General features: G+C 44.2%; 1 protein-coding gene across 50 annotated transcripts in view; it reads right to left on the reverse strand.

Moving 5' to 3' along the window:
* Positions 1-19556, reverse strand: part of LOC117658030 (uncharacterized) — a 131527-nt gene that overhangs the window by 64701 nt on the left and 47270 nt on the right. For 38 of the 50 annotated variants that reach the window (XR_015734158.1, XR_015734157.1, XR_015734153.1 and 35 more), the window contains exons 5-6: positions 5277-5408; positions 1215-1313 (exon numbers count right to left, since the gene is read on the reverse strand). Coding sequence is in view for 38 of the 50 variants with exons in the window: in XM_087893176.1 (XP_087749302.1) it covers positions 1215-1313; positions 5277-5408 (231 nt within the window). In the remaining 12 variants the exon portion in view is untranslated. The remainder of the gene's footprint in view (positions 1-1214; positions 1314-5276; positions 5409-19556) is intronic. The other 12 variants (XM_087893200.1, XM_087893198.1, XM_087893188.1 and 9 more) reach the window with 1 other exon arrangement.

Consider the following 19556-nt stretch of genomic DNA (forward strand, 5'->3'; position numbering starts at 1 on the left):
ACAATTAGGAGAAAACATGGATCACAGCAAAGAGAGAGATTTTTTTTTTTTGTAATCAGATGGGGAAGAAACAATCACAAGCTGTTCATTTTTCCTTTCTGCACTTTTGCTTCTTTCTTTCTCTTCCTTCTTTCCTCTTTCTCTTTCTTCACCTTTCATCTTCTTTCCCTCCCTCCTCATTGGTTTCTTTTTCTCCTTCCTTCCACCTTTTTTCCCCCTCCCGCGCACACTCTCTCCCTTTCTTGTTCCTTTCTCCCCTCTTCCTTCCTTCTTTCCTTTCTTTCTTCCTTCCTTCTTTCTTATCCACCCATCCTTTTTCTCCTGCCTTCCTTCCTTGCCTTGCTCTCTCCTTTCCCTTCCCTTCATACATCCTCCTCCATCCTTTTTTACTCTTTCCTCCCTCCCTTTCCTTTCTTCCATCTATCCATTCTTTTTTCTCCTTCCTTCCATCCCCTCTCCCTCCTTTCCTTTCCCTTCATCCATCCACTCACCCATCCATTTTTCTTTCTTGCTTCCATACTTCCTTTTTCCTTTCTCTTCCATCCATCCTTCTTCCTCCCTCCCTCCCTTCCTCCCTCTTTCCTTTCTTCCATCCATCCTTTTTTCTCCTTCCTTCCTTCCTCTGTCACTCCCACCTTTCCCTTCCCTTCATCCATCCATCCTCCTTTTTTCCTCCTTCTTTCCTCTTTCCTTTTCTTTCTCTTCCATCCATCCATCCATCCTTTTTTCTCCTTCCTTCCTATCACTCCCACCTTTCCCTTCATCCATCCATCCTCCTTTTTCTCCTTCCTTCCTTCCTCTTTCCTTTCTTCCATCCATCAATCCTTTTTTCCTTCTTTTCTCCCTCTTTCCTTCCCTTCCTTCCATCCATCCATCCTTTTCTTACTCCTCCCTCCTTCCCTCCTCCCTCCTTCCTCTTTTATTAGTACTTGTTAGCTGTTAATACTCTTTGCCAAACTTTTGATCAGAAAATTCATTTTTAAACAAAAAACAGATGGCAGCACACATGCAAATTAACAAGCCATCATGCAAATTAGAAACAATTACCCAGGAAGCAGAATTAGTTTCCAAAGCAGCCAAGAATAAAAGAGGTTGCTGGGAAGAATATCCCTTCCTGGCAACCGAGGACTGGGGGGGAGGGGGTAAGTAAACACAGTGGAGCAGGACGGCCTAAAAATCGAGCACGTCAACAAAACGAGGACTGCAAAATGTACTGTGGGATTCTTTCAGAGCGCCAAAATATTGTCCCATCGTGTCTTCGGGAAGGAGACGCAGGTCGGGGAGGACGTCTTCTCGGGGCGTCGGGAAAACCTCTGGGGGGAGGGGACAATTGACAGTCATGTGATTTTCCCGCGTTGGAAATCGGGGGCGTGTGGTAAGGTTCAGGTATGGGACACAGGAAATCCTCGAGTTATGACCAGTCGCTTAGGGACCGTTGGATATTCTCTCAGTTCTATCTGAATACAGGAAGTCCTTGACTTACGACTGGTCAGTTAGTGACTGTTGGATGTTCACGCGGCTATAAGTACAGATAGTTCTCAACTTACGACCGGTTGAAAGTCGTCAACTTATGACCGGTCAAAAATCGTCAATTTATGACCAGTTAAAAGTCGTCCTCCTGTTCAAAAGAACTGGAGTTACGACAGGTCATAAGTCCTCGATTTACTATGCGACTCTCTTTGGGACAGGAGTAAAAATAGTCTTTGACATACATCCTCTTGCTTAGTGGCCATTGGATGTTCTCACGGATCTATCTGACTACAAATAGACCTCGACTTACAACAGGTTGTAAGTCCTCAACATACAATGCAGCTCTATCTGGGACAGGAATACAGGAAGTCCTCGATTTATGACCAGTCGCTTAGTGATCGTTGGAAGTTCCCATGGCTCTGAGTAAAGGTAGTCTTTGACTTACGACACAGCTCTATCTGGGACAGGACTACAGATAGTCCTAGATTTATGACAACAATTGAGCCAGACATTTCTGACCCTAAGCGAGACATCGATGAAGTGTGTTTTGTCCCATTTGGCGACTTTCTTTCCACAGTCGTCCAGCACAGTCGTTCAGTTAGTCACACGGTTGTTAAGCGAATCTGGCTTCCCCACTGAAGTTGTGGAGGTCACAAAAAAGAGGATCGCGCAACCGACCTCAAGTCACCACAAGCGCCATAAATACAAATCAGTCGCCAAGCATCGAAATTTTGATCCCTACGCTGCGACGGTCGTTAGGTGAGAAAAACAACCGTTCCATTCTGCGCTAAACTTCGGTCACTAAATGAACCGTTGTTAGAGCAAACACAAACCGACGAACAGGCCAAAAAGGACTTCCCTTTCTCCAACAAACCAAAAATAAAAAAACAGGCTTATGTTCTCAAAACATTATGTATTATGTATTTATTTTTTTTTAGCCTCGTTTCGAACTCGACACCCATCCGACAAATCATCCGGATAGTTCCTGACAGCTATCCTAGGACATCCCTGATGAAACAGAGGCAGTCAGGCGGGAAAACATCCCCGCTTCGACCTTCGAACAGCTTGTCTCTCTTTTTCCCTCCCCCCCCCCTTAAAAATGGAGACGGTGGCCCTGCGGCTGTACGGAGTTTGAGACGCGGCGGAAGAAATTTCCGTTGGCGAGACTAGAAAGGAGACTTTTGATGTTGAGCTGACGGGGCGGGAAGTGATCGAGTTAGCGAGATAAGAGGGGGGAGGGAGGGAGCCAAAGAGAGAGAGAGGGAGGGGGAGGGGGAGAGAGAAAGAGGGAGTCAGAGAGAGGGGGGAGGGATGCAGAGAGGGAGGGAGGGGGAGAGAGAGAGGGAAGGAGAGAAAGAGGGAGGGAGGCAGAAAGGGAGAGAATGGAAGGGGAGAGGGAGGGGGAGGGGAGAAAGAGGGAGGCAGAGAGGAAGGGGAAGGGAGGGGAAGAGAGAGGGAGGGGAGAGAGGGAAGGGGAGAAAGAGGGAGGGAGGCAGAAAGGGAGGGAAGAGAGGGAGAGAAGGGGGAAGGGGGAGGGGAGAAAGAGGGAGGCAGAGAGGGAGGGGAGAAGGAGGGGGAGGGGAGGGAGGGGGAGAGGGGGGAGGGGGAGAGAGAGTGAGTCAGAGAGGGGGGAGGGATGCAGAGAGGGGGGAGGGGGAGAGAGGGAGGGGGAGGGAGAGAGAGAGGGAAGGGGAGAAAGGGGGAGGGAGGCAGAAAGGGAGGTAAGGGAGGGGGAGAGAATGGGAGGGGAGAGGGAGGGGGAGGGGAGAGGGAGGCAGAGGGAGGGGGAGGGAGGGGAAGAGAGAGGGAGGGGAGAGAGAGAGGGAAGGGGAAAAAGAGGGAGGGAGGCAGAAAGGGAGGGAAGGGAGAGAATGGGAGGGGAGAGGGAGGGGCAGGGGAGAAAGAGGGAGGCAGAGAGGGAGGGGGAGGGAGGGGAATAGAGAGGGAGGGGAGAGAGAGAGGGAGGGAAAGGGAAGGGGTAAGAGAGAGAGAGCATCCCCCTCCTCCTCCTCCACTCTGCAGACCACACTCTCCTTCCTAGCACTGATGCTGTTCCCTAGTTGGGTCATGCAAAGTCTGCAGGAAAACCACCAAGCTCAGAGAGCCCCAGGGGCTCCCCCAGCCCTTCTCCTCTACTCCCTTCTAACACTGAGGGTGTTCTATAGTTGGGCCACGAAACGTCTCCTCCTTTTCACTCTCCCCCTCGTCCTCTTCATCACAACCTTCCTTCCTTCCTATCTCCTTCGTTCTTCCCTCCCTGTTCCTTTTTCCCCTTCCTACCTCTCTCCCTTCCCAAAACTGATGATGTTCCCTAGTTGGGCCACGAGACGTCTGCAAGGAAACCACCAAGCTCAGAGACCACCAAGGACCCCTTTATCCTCCTGCTCCCTTCTATCACTGATGACATTACATAGTTGGGTCACGAAACGTCTGCAAGGAAACCCCCCCCCCAAGCTCAGAGAGCAAATTTTTAAGCACCCTGGCTGGGGAATTATGGGAGTTGAAGTCCACCCCTCTTAACGTTTTCTGGGTTGAAAAATGTTGATATAAAACTAGGTCATTTATTTTTATTTTTTCTAAATCATTCAGGGTATTTACTGAGCCAACCGGAAAGTCCAATGTTTTTTTTCTCTTTTAAAAAGCCTGATTGGTCAACAGCCAAAATAAACTTTTTAATAATCGCTTTAGTGCCACAGCCGGTATTTTCCTTTGACCCCGAATTGCATCAGAAACTGGAACAAATTCATCTTTTTATTCCTAGACCAGTTTAGGAATTTCTCTTTGCATCTCCCAGTTGAGAAATTCCTAAACTGGTCTAGAAATAAAAAGCTCAGTTTGTTCATCCCCGCAGCCTGGAAAAGAAGTGAGATAGCCTTCCTTTCCTTTCCCCATATCCTGTAATAAACGATTAAAAGGATAAATCGATTTAATGGAGGCCATCTGTATATCTCCTTCCGATAATTTCTCCCTTCCCGTTTTCTATCCAGGAAGCTATTTTGAGACAAGGGCTCTGCAAAAAAATCAATTTTTAGTAGCATCTGTTTAATGCACCGGCTGCATCACTAAGATAGAATGATTTAAAAATAAGTTTTTAATGCTTCCAATGCTAGGAAGATCTAGAAAGAAAGAAAAAAAAAAACCAACCAGGTTTTTAGGCTGAACAATAGGAATTTACCGGAGGTCCTCGATTTATGACTAAAAATGAGACCCAAATGTATGTTGCTAAGCGAGAGGGTGGTTATTTTTGCAGCAATTGAAACCTTCCTGGCTGCCATCATTAAGTGACTTAATGACCATCCGATTCGCTTAACAACCACATGATTCACCTAACGACGCCATTTGCAACATTGCCAGCCGGCTTATGAAAAGCAAAGTCAAGGGAGGCAGTTGTATTCGCTTAACGACTGCATGATTTGCTTAACGACCATAGGATTCAGCTAACAATGTCGTTTGCAATGCTGCCTGTCAGCTTCTGAAACACAATCTCAATGGATGCAACCGGATTCGCTTAACGACCGCATGATTCACTTAACGACCGCATGATTCACCAAATGACGCCATTTCCAACGTTCCCACATTGTTCCAAAGTTTAATTTCGTTGACAATAAACTAAACTAAACTAAACTAAACTAAACTAAACTAAACTAAACTAAACACAGCTGACTTTTGACCTGCAAAATCAATGGAGGCTGTTGGATTCACTTAATGACCACATGATTTACCTAACGACTGCATGATTCATTTAACGACCGCAGTGAGTCTCAGGGAATTGATCTCTCGCTTTTTTCAACACCGCTGTCTCTTACCTGCCACGTCCATTGGCTGAAATCTGAGCTGTGACTCAAAGCCATGGCTGCCGTCATCCATCGGCCACGAGTCGTTGTGATCAAGGAATTCTTTGTACGACATTTGTTCCTCCATGATTTTTCCGGAAGGTTCTAGAAAATAGAAAAGAAAAAAAAATAGCGGTTCTGTTATTGATACTCAATATGTTCTTCAAAACGCCTTGAGTACAGGCAGTCCTCGACTTACGACCAGAAGGGAGCCCCAAATTCCTTTAGTTAAGTGAGACAATCTCTTAAGGGAGATCTGCCCCATTTTACGACCTTTCCTGCCACCGTTGTTAAGTGAATCACTGCAGTTGTTAAGTTAGTCCCACGGTTCTTAAGTGAATCTCGCTTCTCCCCACTGACTTCCCTTGTTGAAAGGTTGCAAAAGGGGATCACGTGATCCCGGGACGCTGCGACCGTCATAAATATGAATCAGCCCCCAAATGTCTGAATTTTGATCACATGACTACACGGGGGCTGCAAAGGTCGTAAGTGTGAAAAACGGTCATAGGTCCATTTTTTCAGTGGCATTGTAACTTTGAATGGTCACTAAATGAACCATCGTAAGTCGAGGACTACCTCTAAACCCAAAAGAAAAAACACAAATAGTGTATAGATAGTCCTCGGCTTACAACAGTTCCTTTAGTGACCGTTCGAAAGCACAACAGTACTGGAAAAAAAAACAGATTTTAGGACCACTTTTCACACTTACGACCATCATAGTCCCGTGATCAAAATTCAGGATCTTACCAAAGGACTCATATTTATGACGGTTGCAATGCCCTGGGATTGTACGATCCCCTTTTGCAGCCATCTGATGAGCAAGGGGGAACCCGGATTCGCTTAACAACCTTGTGACGAACTTCCCAATTGCAGTGCTTCGCTTAACGACGGTCAGAAGAAATGGGACAAAACTCATTTGACAAATGTTTCTCGTAGCTACAGAAATTGGGTGGGCTCAATGGCTGTCACATTAAGTCAAGGACTACCTGTATAACATAGGATGCAAAGATTGCAATGGTCACTATGTGAGACAAACAAGCAGAAGAATCTGAGAACGAATCCATGAACACCAAGTAACAGATAGAAGACATGATGAAAAACTCTTTGATTTCATGACTTGAAGACAGACTTTCAACGGGGAAACTGACCATTTTAGAACGAGCCAAGTTCAAAAATGCTGGGGAATTCCTCAGATAATCGGCCATCAATAGACACTGCCATAAATATCATTTACACACCATTGAAAAGAGAGACAATCAACCAGTTGAAGATCCAAACACCTCCTTGCCTGCAATTAAAACCCGGATAAGCTGGGATTGATACCAGACAAACCATCAAGAACCAAAAAATAGTCCACTGAAACAAGCTAACAATAAATGGCAACTGAACAAGAACCATTAGGAATAGGAGAGGATAGCAGAGCTGGAAGGGACCTCGGAGGTCATCTAGTCCAACCCCCTTGCTCAAGCAGGAGACGTTTACAGAGTTACAGAATAACAGAGTTTGAAGGGACCTCGGAGGTCATCTAGTCCAACCTCCTCCTCAAGCAGGACGCCTTATACTATTCCTGGACAAATGGCTGTCCAGTCTCTTCTTGAAGACCTCCAATGATGGAGCACCTATAACTTGTGGAGGGAAGCTGTTCCACCCATTAATTCCTCCCACAATCAGGAAATTTCTCCTTAGTTCTAGCTTGGATCTTCTCCTTGACAAATTTCCGTCACAAACCGAATCACAATGTCAACCTGACAACACAACTTTAATCCAATTCTTTCTAAGCAAGAACTTATCTCAAGAACTTCTCCACTCAATATATTTTTTTCCACCCCATTTTACATTTTTTCTGGGTCCTCCTTTCCCCTCTTCTCATTTTTTGGCCTGTTCCTCCACAACCTTCAACTTCTGCATTCCCGTTCTTGGTACATTTATTTTTTTTTTCCTGCAGCAAGTTCTCTAGAAGTTCATGAGGTCATCCAAGTTGGAAGAAAAGGCAATTGAGGACATCAGAAGAACCTCGAGTTTCTATTTTCTTCTAAAAACATCCGTCTTCCTGACGGGTCAAAGGAGAGGACAGCACTGAAGAACAGAGAAGAAAGAGCTAATGGAGTTTCTTCTGCAGATTCCATTAAGTTACAACCAGCTATCTAGTAGAGTGCTCCAAAATGGACATCAGAGAACAGAGTAGAAGATGAAGTCCAGGGAGAAAGGAGGTGGGCCGACCAACCATGTGGTCACGCAATTCGAGAACTGATTTGAAAAGTGAAGATCCCACCATTGTGAGGTGCTGAGTAGTCTCTGAGCTGGATGGTTTTCTGCAGACGTCTCATGACCCAACTAGGGAACGACATCAGTGCTAGAAGGTGGAGCCATACTCCCGACTAGCATTGATGATGTTACCTAGTTGGGTCATAAGATGTCTGCAAGAAAACAACCAAACTCAGAGAGCACCTAGGACTCCTCAATCCTCCTCCTCCTCCTTTCCCCAAACCCCACTCTCTTCTAGCACTGATGAAGTTACATAGTTTGGTCACGAAATGTCCACCCAAGAAAACCACCCATCTCAGAGAGCACCCAGGACCCTTCGTTGAACCCACACACCTTAAAGTGGCCAAGATTGAGTAACTCTGTTCCAGATCATAGTTATTCCCATGTTTCCAGCTCTCCCAACCCCTCCCAACCCCGTTCCTAATCCAAAGTCAAACGAACAATATTGAAAAATCTAAACCCTTTCCTTTCGGTATCGCAAAACGGAGAATGACACAATCCCACCATGAATACATCCGTGCAAATCTAAGTTCACAAGAGTCCTACCTTGGTGTTCCCGAACGACAACTTTAGTCAAGTTTGATTCTCAAAGGGACACGGTCTTGTGTCGTGTTCCAGTTGCGGGTTCTTTAATGGAGCTTTACCATTAAAGCAGAATATTTCTTTGCTGGATTTGCAAATTAAAAGGGCAGTCTAAATCCGGTGACAGGAGTTTGGGGGGTACCAGAATGCACCCCGTGCAAAGCCGCACATCAAAACCAAGCAAAAACACACACTAAAGGGATTCACTCCGCCTTTTAAAGCAGGAACAAAAAGAATTGTGTTTGTGTTACCGGTGGATTTTCCCTGCCTCTGTTTTTAAAAATGCAAAAACACAATACTGTCCAAAAATATTTGCATTATATACACAGTATCATTCAAATAATTATGCACAGTATTGTGTTTTGCATAGTGGATTCTTTTAAAAACCAGGATAGGAAAAATGAACCAGTAGCTGAAACACAGTTCTCATTCTCATCCTCATTTTCTCTCTCTCTCTTTCTCTCCCCACCTCTCTCCCTCTCTTTTATATATGTTTTATTTGTAATTTTCACTAATATTTTAATATTTTTTAAATTACTCAATATACCACTATAATTCCAATATCTCGATGTCCTAGAAACACCAATAAGGCCAATTATTAATAAGATTTAATCAGTCCTGTGATTATATCTCTAAATCCCCTGAATTTATGGTCCTTGAAAGCTTTAAGTTTCAATATATTTTTTACACAATAATAATCATACAATCACAACTATCTGTCTAACTAGCTTTCTGTATCTATCTATCTGTCAAAACTATCTCTCTCGAACTTCGAATGGACATTCAAAGAATAGTTGTAAATCAAGGACTGCCTATCATAAGACGGATGCAAAGTTTTCCAATAGAATTATATCGCAGTATGATTTGCAAAATTTGCAAGGAGGAACTTTGGGAGGATTGTGGGGTCCTTGGTGTTCTCTGGGCTTGGTGGCTTTCTTGCAGACGTCTTACGACCCAGCTAGGGAACATCATCAGTGCTGTAAGGGCAGGAGGGTTGTGGAGAGGGGAGAGAAGAGGGAGAGGAGGAGGAGAAGCAGGAAGGACTGTGGAATCCTTGGGGTTCTCTGAGCTGGAGGGGGGGGTTCTTACAGACATCTCATGACTCAACTACGTAACAGCATCAGTCCTAGAAGGAGTGTGGGGTTTGCTCTCTGTTTATATACAGTCCCTTCCAGCACTGATGATGTTCCCTAGTCGGGTCATGAAACGTCTGCAAGAAAACCCACCCGGCTCAAGAGATCCCAACAGACCCCCCTCCCCAATTCAACCCCCAGCTACCACCATCATATTCTCTCCTACTGCAGTAAGATAAAACACCTTCCCTGGGTTATATCCCACGCAAACCCCCCCATGACGTGGCAGCCTGTCAGATTTTATTTTGGACCCCCGCTGGACCCCGGCTTCTTCCGCCTCTTCCCAGGGTCCTGCAGGGCAGGAGATCCCCCCTCGGCGATCACAGCCGGATCCTTCTGGAAATAGCTTTTCCATCTGCCGCTTCCGAACAGGCCCATTAAAAAAAGTTGCAGGGAGATTTATCTCCACCGAGACGAAACTGGGTCAAGAACGGGGGCGAGGCGAGGTGTCACGCGAATTATCCAGCCATCAGTCGGGGTTTAATTTTAGCTCCAAAGAACCCCAGGGGTGGGCTGATTTTTTTTTTTTTTTTTTTTTTAAAAGCAGAAGAAAGTTGGCTGGTCAAGTTGCAGCATCTGAACGGCAAAAGGGAAACAAACAAAAAAGTTTTCTTGGGATCGTCTTGGGTGGATTCAAAGCCCTAGAGGGGTCCTGCCAAAATCAGGCTGGTCTAGGAATGGCCTCTCGTTGCTCCAGAGGGGTCCCATAAAAATCAAGCTAGTCTAGGGATGGCCTCTCATAGCTCCAAAGTCCTAGAGGGGTCCTGGCAAAACCAGGCCAGTCTAGGGAAGGCCTCTCATCGCTCCAGAGGAGTTCCACAAAAACCAGGCCTGTCTAGGAATTGCCTCTCGTTGCTCCAGAGGGGTCCCACAAAAACCAGGCCGGTCTAGGAATAGCCTCTCATTGCTCCAGAGTGATCCCACAAAAATTAGGCTAGTCTAGGGATGGCCTCTCATGGCTCCAAAGTCCTAGAGGGGTCCTGCCAAAGTCAGGCTGGTCTACGGATGGCCTCTCGTTGCTCCACAGGGGTCCAACAAAAAGCAGGCCAATCTAGGAATGGCCTCTCGCTGCTCCAAAGGGGGGTCCCACATAAACCAGGCCAGTCTAGGGATGGCCTCTCATGACTCCAAAGTCCTAGAGGGATTCCGCAAAAATCAGGCCGGTCTAGGAATAGGCTCTCGCTGCTTGTTTTACAGGAGGGGGAGTCAAGGGGCCTACAGGTCGGACTAGACTGATGGCCAAATTTGGGGCATTGAACGGGGCGGTTGTGGAGTGGGTTGCTTTGATTTTAGCCTTTTTGGCCATGGTCGCTAACCGAATTGCGGCGAATCCTCCTCCTCCCTTCATTCCCACTGATTATGTTACCTGGTTGGGTCATGAAACATTTGCAAGGAAACCCCCAAGCTCAGAGCGCATCCAGGATCCCACCGGAGGAGGTTGTAAAATTAGATCCGTCGTGAGGGCGACCTGCTTTATGACCATCACAACTTACAAATGTAACGGGCAGGGTCTGTTACGGTCATAAGTCGAGGACTGCCTGTATTTGAAGCCGTAATCAGCCAGCCTGCTTCTGCTGCTATTTTTTTTTTTTGCTCTGACATGAATCCATCAGGGAGGAAAATGCTTAAAATAGCAAAACTCCCGGAGCCTGGCAACCAGGTTTGTTTAATGCTAGGATTAGAGCTTGTTTCTGATCTGAGATTATCTCTCTCTCTGGGTCTCTCTCTCTCATTTCTCTCTCTCTTCCTTTCTCATTCTTTTCTCTCTCTCTTTGTATCTCTGTCTCTCTCATTCTTCTGTTTCTTTCTCTGTCTTTTCTGTCTATCTCTGACTTGGGCTCTCTCTTTCTTCTCTTTATCTTTCCTTCTCTCTCACTCTCTTTTTTCTGTCTTTCTCTTTCTCTCTATCTTTTTTGGTCTCTGTCTTTTTTCTCTGTCTCTTTCTACTTCCTTCACTCTCATACTTTTTTCTGTTTCTCTCTTTTTTTCTGTCTCTCTCTTTTTCTATCACTCTTTATTCTGTCCCTTTCTCTTATTTATTTATTTATTTATTTATTGGTTCGATTTATATGCCGCCCTTCTCCGGAGACTCAGGGCGGCTTACAATGTGTTAAGCAATAGCCTTCATACTTTTGTATATACCTGCTTAATAGGGCTTTCGCCCCTCCCCCCCCCCAAAGCGGTGTTCTTTTTTTATACAAAGTCAGCTTATTGCCCCCACAATCCGGGTCCTCATTTTACCTACTTCGGAAGGATGGAAGGCTAAGTCAAACCTTGAGCCTGGTGAACCACCTATCTCTCTCATTTTTCTGCCTTTCTCTCTTCCTCACTCTTTTTCAATCTCATTTTCTCTCTCATTTTTTATATTCCTTTCTCTCTTTCCTCCTCTCATTTTTCTGCCCCCCCTCTCTCTCTCACCTATCTAATTTTTCTCTGCCCCTTTCTCTCTTTACCTCTGTCTCATTTTTCTCTCTCTTTCTCTGTCTCTGTCTGTCTCGTTGTCTCTCTCTCACACACACAAACACCCAAAAACACTGCTGACCTAGATTTCTTTTTATTCCCAACTCGCACCGTCAAGCTGAAAATGCACAAACCATCCAAGAAATGCACAAACCAACCATCGGGGTGAGAAACAGATCCGTGAATCCGTCACGTTTGGGCAAACCTGTTAATTCCCAAGAGCACCTAAACAAATGAAACCAGGCTCATCAAAGGAAGTCATTTGCATAATTTAGAAAGGTGTTGGCTTAGAAACCAGGCGACAGTGAGTTCTAGTCTTGCTTTGGGCATGAAAGCTGACGGGATAGCCTTGGCTCAAACACCAGGAGACTGTGAGTTCTAGTCTCACCTTAGGCAAGAAAGATAGCTGGATGATTTTGGACTAGTCACCAGGCATCGGTGAGTTCTAGTCCCAATTTAGGAATCAAACCCAGCTAGATGACTTTGGACCAATCACCAGGACAGAGAGAGTTCTAGTCCTGACTTAGGCACAAAAGCCCATTGGACAACTATGGACCAATCATCAGGAGACAGTGAGTTCTAGTCCTGCCTTAAGCATGAAAGCTGGCTGGGTGACTTTGGGCCAATCATCAGGAGATGGTGAATTCTAGTCCCACCTTAGGTATGAAATCTGACCAGGTGATTTACAAGTTCCTGCTTGTGGCAATATTGTTTCAGCCCTCTTTTTAAACAATTTTTAAACAATTTTAATATTTTAATATTTTCAATTATCTTTTAATTTTCAAAGTTTAAATTTGTTTTAAATTGATTGGGGTTTTAATCTGTCTGGGCCAAATTATTTAATTCGATTTTAGTTCTGTTTTTTAAATTTTGTAAGTATGTATTTTATTGTTGGCTGTTCACCGCCCTGAGTCCTTCGGGAGAAGGGCGGTATACAAATTAAATAAAAGTAAGGTAAAGTAAACTACGATCAACAGTATTATAGCTAAAAAAACCCTCAATTCTGAAAAATCCATTTTTAAAATCTTTTCACCACCCTAACAGAGCGGATTCGAGAGCCAGACGCTTCGACATGTTGTTGACAAAAATTTTTTGTTGTTGTCACTCCACGTTAATATTTCATCTAAAGCTGTCAGAAGCATTTTTTTCCCCTCCCAGGGGGAGAAAAAATCTTTTATTTCAGGCTCATAAACTTGATTGTGAAGGATTTCTTACATAAAAAGGACGCCGGGGAAGGTGAAGGACAGTACCATACAGAAGGAAAGTTAAGTCTTGCCCTTAATTGTACAGGTTTTTCTACAGATCCTCGACCTACGACCACAAGGGAGCCTAACATTTCTGTCGCTAAGAGAGATAGTGATGAAGCGGGTTTCTGCTCCATGGGAGGACCTTTCCTACTACAGTTGCTAAACGAATCCCTGTGGCTGTGAAGTCGGGCATAAGATCCTTAAATGAATCAGTCGTTAAGTGAATTGGTCATTCATTGAATTAGTTAAGTGAATTGATCATTAAATGAACAGATTTGTTAAGTGAAGTGGTTACGTGAAGCTGTCGTTAAGTGAAGCTGTCGTTAAGTGAATCAGTCATAAGGGAATTGGTCATTAAGTGAATCTCCGCAGTTATTCAGTTAGTAACATAGTTGTTAAGTGAATCTAGCTTCCCCACTGACTGTGCTGAAGGTTGCAAAAGTGTTATGGCCCGTACGCGGCCTGTGCAGCTAGTAGCTGATTCCAACAGCGAGGAGGCTGGTGTGGTGCTGCGCCAGCAACCTGTGCAGCTGGCACTCGAGTCAGACAGTGAGGAGGCTGGAGAAGATGTGGTGCCAGAGGCAGGGATTCAGCCAGGGCCTTCAGAACCTCCAGAAGCTCCCATAAGTGAAGAGGACGAAGAGGAGGAGCCTCTTCTCGATGCACGGGCGCGCAGAGCTGCCAAAAGGCAGGAGTGGCTCCTCAGGAGGAGGTCTCCTTGAGAGTAAGGCTTGGGGCTAATTGGCCACTCCCTTAGCCTATTTAAGGAGGAATGCCGATTGCAGCAAGCTGTAGGGAACAACTTTAGTTCACTCTCCTTCGTGTCTTGTCTTGCTTATCTTATCAGCTTCCTGCAAATTGCTTCTGGGCATTCTGCCAACCACAGTAAGCTTTCAGTTATTATTCTTTGAATTCTTGGAGGCTGTTAATGCAGTTAATTAACAGCCGTTGTTGTAAAAGACTGATTTATTCAGTAAACTAAGGTTTGAACAGACTTTGTGTGTGCTGCGTTCTTTGGGGTCCGTAGCTGGGGCAGAACAAAAGGAGATCACGAGACACCGTGACTGTCATAAATAGGAACCAGTTGCCAAGCATCTGAATTTTGATCACCTGATCAAGGGGACACTGCAATGGTCCTAAGTGTGAAACTCACTTGTTCTGAGAAGTCGTAACTTCGAATAGTCACTAAACTGAGGACTCCTTATCCAAAGGCGGAAACAACCGTATACCAAATGTAATTTTGCAACCTTCTTCCTGCCATAGTTGTTAAGTGAATCACTGCAGTCGTTAAGTTAGTCGCCCCGTTGTTAAGTGAATCTGGCTTCCTGCTTGTCAGAAGGTCGCAAAAGGGGATCATGTGATCCAGGGATGCCGCTACCGTCATAAATATGAGTCAGTTGCCAAGAACGGGAATTTGGATCACATGATCATTGAGGCTGGTGCCACCATCGTTATGTGTGAAACGTTGCATCGGTATTAAAGGACTCTATTACCCATGTTCCTCTTCCGCCAGGTTGTACAGAAGACTTGTGGTGGGATCCATACTTCTACAGACAGTCCTCGACTTACAACAATCTGTTTAGTGACCGTCATTGTGACAGCACTGAAAAAAGTGACTTTCAGCCATGTTTCACACTTACGACTGTCGCGGCCTCCCCATGGTGCCATTATCAAAATTCAGACGTTCGGCAACTGACTCCTAATCATGACCGTCACAGCATCCTGAGGTCATGTGATCCCCTTTTGTGACCTTCTGACAAGGAAGAATCCAGATTCACTTAATGACGGTGTGACTAACTTAACTACCGCAGTGATCCCCTTAACAACTGTGGCCTGAAACATTGTGAAATGAGGCAAAACTTACTTAATGACTGTCAGAAATTTCGGCTTCCATTACAGTTGTAAGTCGAGGATGGACTGTATTTAGAAATGAAACCACAATACAGATAGTCCTCGATTTACAATCACAATGGAGGCCAACATTTATGTCGTTAAGTGAATTTTGCCCCATTTTACAACCTTCCTTACCTCAGTTGTTAAGTGAATCCCTGCCGTTGCTCAGTCAGTCACTCAGTTGTTAAGTGAATCCGGCTTCTCCGTGGACTTTGCTCAACAGAAGGTCGCTAAAGGGGATCCCGTGACCCTGGGACGCTGCGACCGTCATAACTCGGAGTCAGTCGCTTGTCAGGAGGTCCCTAAGGGGGATCACGTCACCCCGGGATACTGTGACCATCGTAAATACGAATCAGTTGCCAAACCTCTTGAGTTTTGATCACATGGGGATGCTACAACGGTCATAATTGTGAATCACGGCCGAAGTCATTTTTTTTTTTTTGAGGTCACTTTGAATGTTCACTAAACGGACCGTCGTAAGCTGAGGCCTGCCTGCATAACTACGAATCCCACCACAAGTCTTCTCTACATCCTAGCAGAAGATCAGTGCATCATGGGTAATAGAGTCCTTTATTCAACCCAACTTACAGTTCGCAGGAAAAATCAAATCCTGAGGGGAATAATTGTATTTTCTTTTTGATGTAGTCAGATCGATATTCTCGACCCTCTTTTGACTGACAGTTGATTGATCCGTCCGTCAAGCAGGGTTGACTTTCATTGACGGAAACCCAAGGGCTTTCTGGCTTTTGATCCCGATCGATATCCCAACCCTCAATTAAACCCTGGTGTCTCTGGATTGCACAGGCCTGAAACAAGCCAACAATCTTGGTTTCTCAGCAAAGACACCCACCTTGGGCTATAACTTCTTAGGATAACAGGTAATCCTTGATTTACGGCCGCGATTTCCCCTGCTAAGCAAGTTAGAGGAGGTTTCCGACTCATTTTGCCACAGTCGCTAAGTGAATCACAGTGGTCATTAAGAGAAATGCATGGACGTGAATTGGTCCCCCCTCCGCATTGACTTGGCTTGTTGGAAGCCAGCTGGGATGATCAGCGAAGGAGAATCACCCTCGTAGATACCTAACTTTTGATACAGGTGATTGTGGAAAAGGCTGCGGCGGTCGTAAGAGCGAGGACTCATCACTTCTTTCAGTGTCGTTGTTAACTGTGATCTTACTGTAACTGTGGTAAGATGGGTGGCCAATAAATTTAATGAAGTAATAAAAGAAAGAAAGAAACTGGACGGTTCCAACTTGGCTAACAGGAAGTCCTCGATTTACGATGACAATGGCCACCCAAATTTCCACAGCTACGGGAAGGAAGACGGTTGTGGAGTGAGTCATACCCAGCTGAACTATTTTTTTCCCCCTAGTTGTAAAGAAAATCACTGAGGTCGTTAAGTGAATCATGTGGTCATTAAGTGAATTCTCTGATGGATTATGTTTCTCAGGGACGATCATGTGGCCCCAGAATGTTGCGACTGTCGTAAAAACGTGTCGGGTTGCTGAGCTCCCTAATTTTGATTACACAACCGTGGGGGAATAGTGGAATGGTCGTAGGTTTGAGGACAGGTCATAAGTGTGAGGACTCGGCGACTATTGGCCAATCATCGGAAGATGGAGAATTCTAGCTCCGCCTTAAGCAGTCCTCCCCTCTTAAAGCATGCTGGCTGAGAATTCTGGGAGTTGGGGTCCAGACTGAGTTTGAAAAAGTCACTGGTTTAAGAATATTTCCTTTACAGATGTTTTTTCCATTCACTGTGTTTCGTTGGAGATTTCTAGTTTAATTACCTCCCTGGCAGAAAGCCTCTTCTAGTTATTTCAATGATCTTTTCTTTTTTATGTGTGAAAATTCTAAAGTAGATAAACTGATGCAAAGTGAGAAACAGTAAGAAAGAAGGAAAAGAAAGAAATCTAAAGCTAAAAATGCAAGAAGGGGGGGGAAGGAGATATAAAATAGGAAAGGAAGGAAGGAAGGAAGGAAGGAAGGAAAGAAGGAAGGAAGGAAGGAAGGGAAACCAAAGATTTCTCTTCTCAAAGTGCTAGAAAGGAAAGAAAATAAAAAAGAAAAGAAACAAGAGAAATCAAAGGGAAAGACTAAGCTGCAGAAATGGAATATAAAAAGAAAAGAAAAGAAAAGGGGAAGGGAAGAATCAGAGAGAGAGAGAGAGAGAGAGAGAGAGAGAGAGAGAGAGAGAGAGAGAGAGAGAGAGAGAGAGGAAACAAAGTTTTTTTTTAAAAAAAAATAGAACCGAAAGAAAAAAGTTACCAAGAACTCATTTCAAATCTTTACATCAGTTAAAATTATGAATTTGCCTCATTTTCTACAATTACATCATCACTCCCTTCTTCCTAATCCTGTCTAATCCTCAAAGCCATCAATCATAACTTTTTTCTTTTTTTTTCATTTTCTAGAACAAGGTCCGTAAGCGATTTTCAGGCAGCAATAAACATATATATGTATATATGAGAGAGATCTATCTATCTATCTATCTATCTATCTATCTATCTATCTATCTATCTATCTATCTATCTATATACACTGCTCAAAAAAATAAAGGGAAGACAAGCAGAAGACATCCGAGATCTGAATGAATGAAATAGCCTTATTAAATACTTTGTTCTTTACCTACAGTAGTTTTGTGTTCCCTTTAGTTGTTTGAGCAGTGTATAAACTACTGTAGGTAAAGAACAAAGTATTTAATAAGGCTATTTCATTCATTCAGATCTCGGATGTCTTCTGCTTTCTTCCCTTTAGTTTTTTGAGCAGTATATATATCTATCTCTCTGTACATATATATTTTCTCAACTCAAGGAAAAAAAATCAATTGTCAGGTTTCTGATCTTCTTTCTCCATCTGCCAGTAATGAAAAATTGCTCTTGTGCCCGAAAAAAAACAAACAACTGCAACAGTTGTTATTCAGCTTTGCAGATGTTGGTTAAATTGTGGTTTAATAAAAAAAATTTCCACCCGAGGTTAGCAGACAGATTTTATTAGTGGTTTATTTAGCAAAAAGGCTGACATACAAAGCGCAGGAGTAAACAGAGGCAATTGTTAAAAGAGATTATTTTTACAATTAATTATTGCAATGACGGAATAAAGCAGTTGAATAAATCAAGCATGGTCCCTTTAAGATGGGTGGACTTCAACTCCCAGAATTCTCCAGTCAGCCATGCCTGGCTAGCTAAGGAATTCTGGGAGTTGAAGTCCACTCATTCTTAAAAGGGCCATGTTTGAAAAACATTCCTTTGGGATAAAGACACAGTGATTTTAGAAGGCTGCTCCGACACATGGATTAAAGCATTTGCAAAAGGCAACTTCTAAATTTATGGCAGAAAAACAGAATTTTCTAACAGTTTTACCCTGCGACAAGGAAGACGAGAATTATAGCATTTTGAGCTCAGACAATCATTTTAAGCAAGCATTCCCCCCCACAAACTTAAAAAGAATAAAAGCAACAAAGAGGAGAAACTCAAACTATTAAGCAGGGAAAATCGAATGTTAAATTGAAAAAAAAAGAACAAAAAAAAAAGGAAATACGAGATAATGAGATGGAAAGATTGAAAAAGAAAGAATATGGTTTGGTTTGTCTCACACAATCATCTCAAAACTGTCTTCCTGGGGACAATTAGCCAAGATTCTTAGTTAGCCATGATGGGGCCGAGTTGGTGGGGCTGAATGCTGGGATTCCCGACTATTAGGTGGGAGGGAAAACCCACCACTGATTTTAAGAAGCCAAGATGTGGGGTAAGAATCCATATCTGAGACCTTCGCTGGTTTGGGAGACCACGAAGAGTTGGAGTCAGAGATTATTTTGTGGAGATGATCAATTAAGGTGATCAATTGTCTTCTGCTCCAGGAAGTAGAGAGCTAAGGGAGAGACCTTGACTTTCCAAGGAAGAACTGCTTCAAGGAAGCCTTCTTGAGGAGCAGTTCTGAAGTTCATGAGAAGGTCTCACCAAGATCATGCACGATCCTTGCCCAAGTCTTCTTTGATATGAAGTCTCACCTACAAATCCTAGCACATGTATTTTGGGCCCAACTGTATTTTCGAAAGCCACATTATCTTCCTAACTTCTCGCTGGTCACAATCTACCTTGGAAGCCAACGTTCCTTCACTAATCTAATATCCTTCAAAGCCTTTGAGTTGGGCACACCTAGAATCCTCAACTGTTGCCTGCAACCGACCAATGGTGGAAAGGCTAACTCTTCATCCAGAACAGGAATCCAAAATCCAACTTTTGAATCCTTGACCCTATGTTTCTCCAGCACACACTAAGTAAGCTACCCATCCAGCACCTGTAAAGACCATGGCTTCCTTGTTTGCAGCGGTGGTGTTTGGGGGTCCTCAGGAACCCAAAAGTTCCACTAGCTCATCTACAACTCGATCATCACCCATCTCACTATGTATGGACTCACCAACGAGGAGTCCACCATCAAATTGGTTCTGTTAGTGTTCCTCAACCTTGGGTGGTTCCCCAACCAGCCAAGAATTCTGGGAGCTGGAAGTCCATCCATCTTCAAGTGGTTGAAGAAGACTGCTGTATTATATGACGGTGTGTAGAACTTCAAGAGATACGTTAGCCTCTGATAATTAAGGAAAACCCGTCTTATTTTACAACGAGATAGAAGAAATAATAGGACTTCCAACTCCGAGGACAGCATGGCTAAGT

Source organism: Pantherophis guttatus, chromosome 4 (assembly GCF_059756535.1).
Source record: "Pantherophis guttatus breed Tessera chromosome 4, ASM5975653v1, whole genome shotgun sequence".
Taxonomy (NCBI): domain Eukaryota; kingdom Metazoa; phylum Chordata; class Lepidosauria; order Squamata; family Colubridae; genus Pantherophis; species Pantherophis guttatus.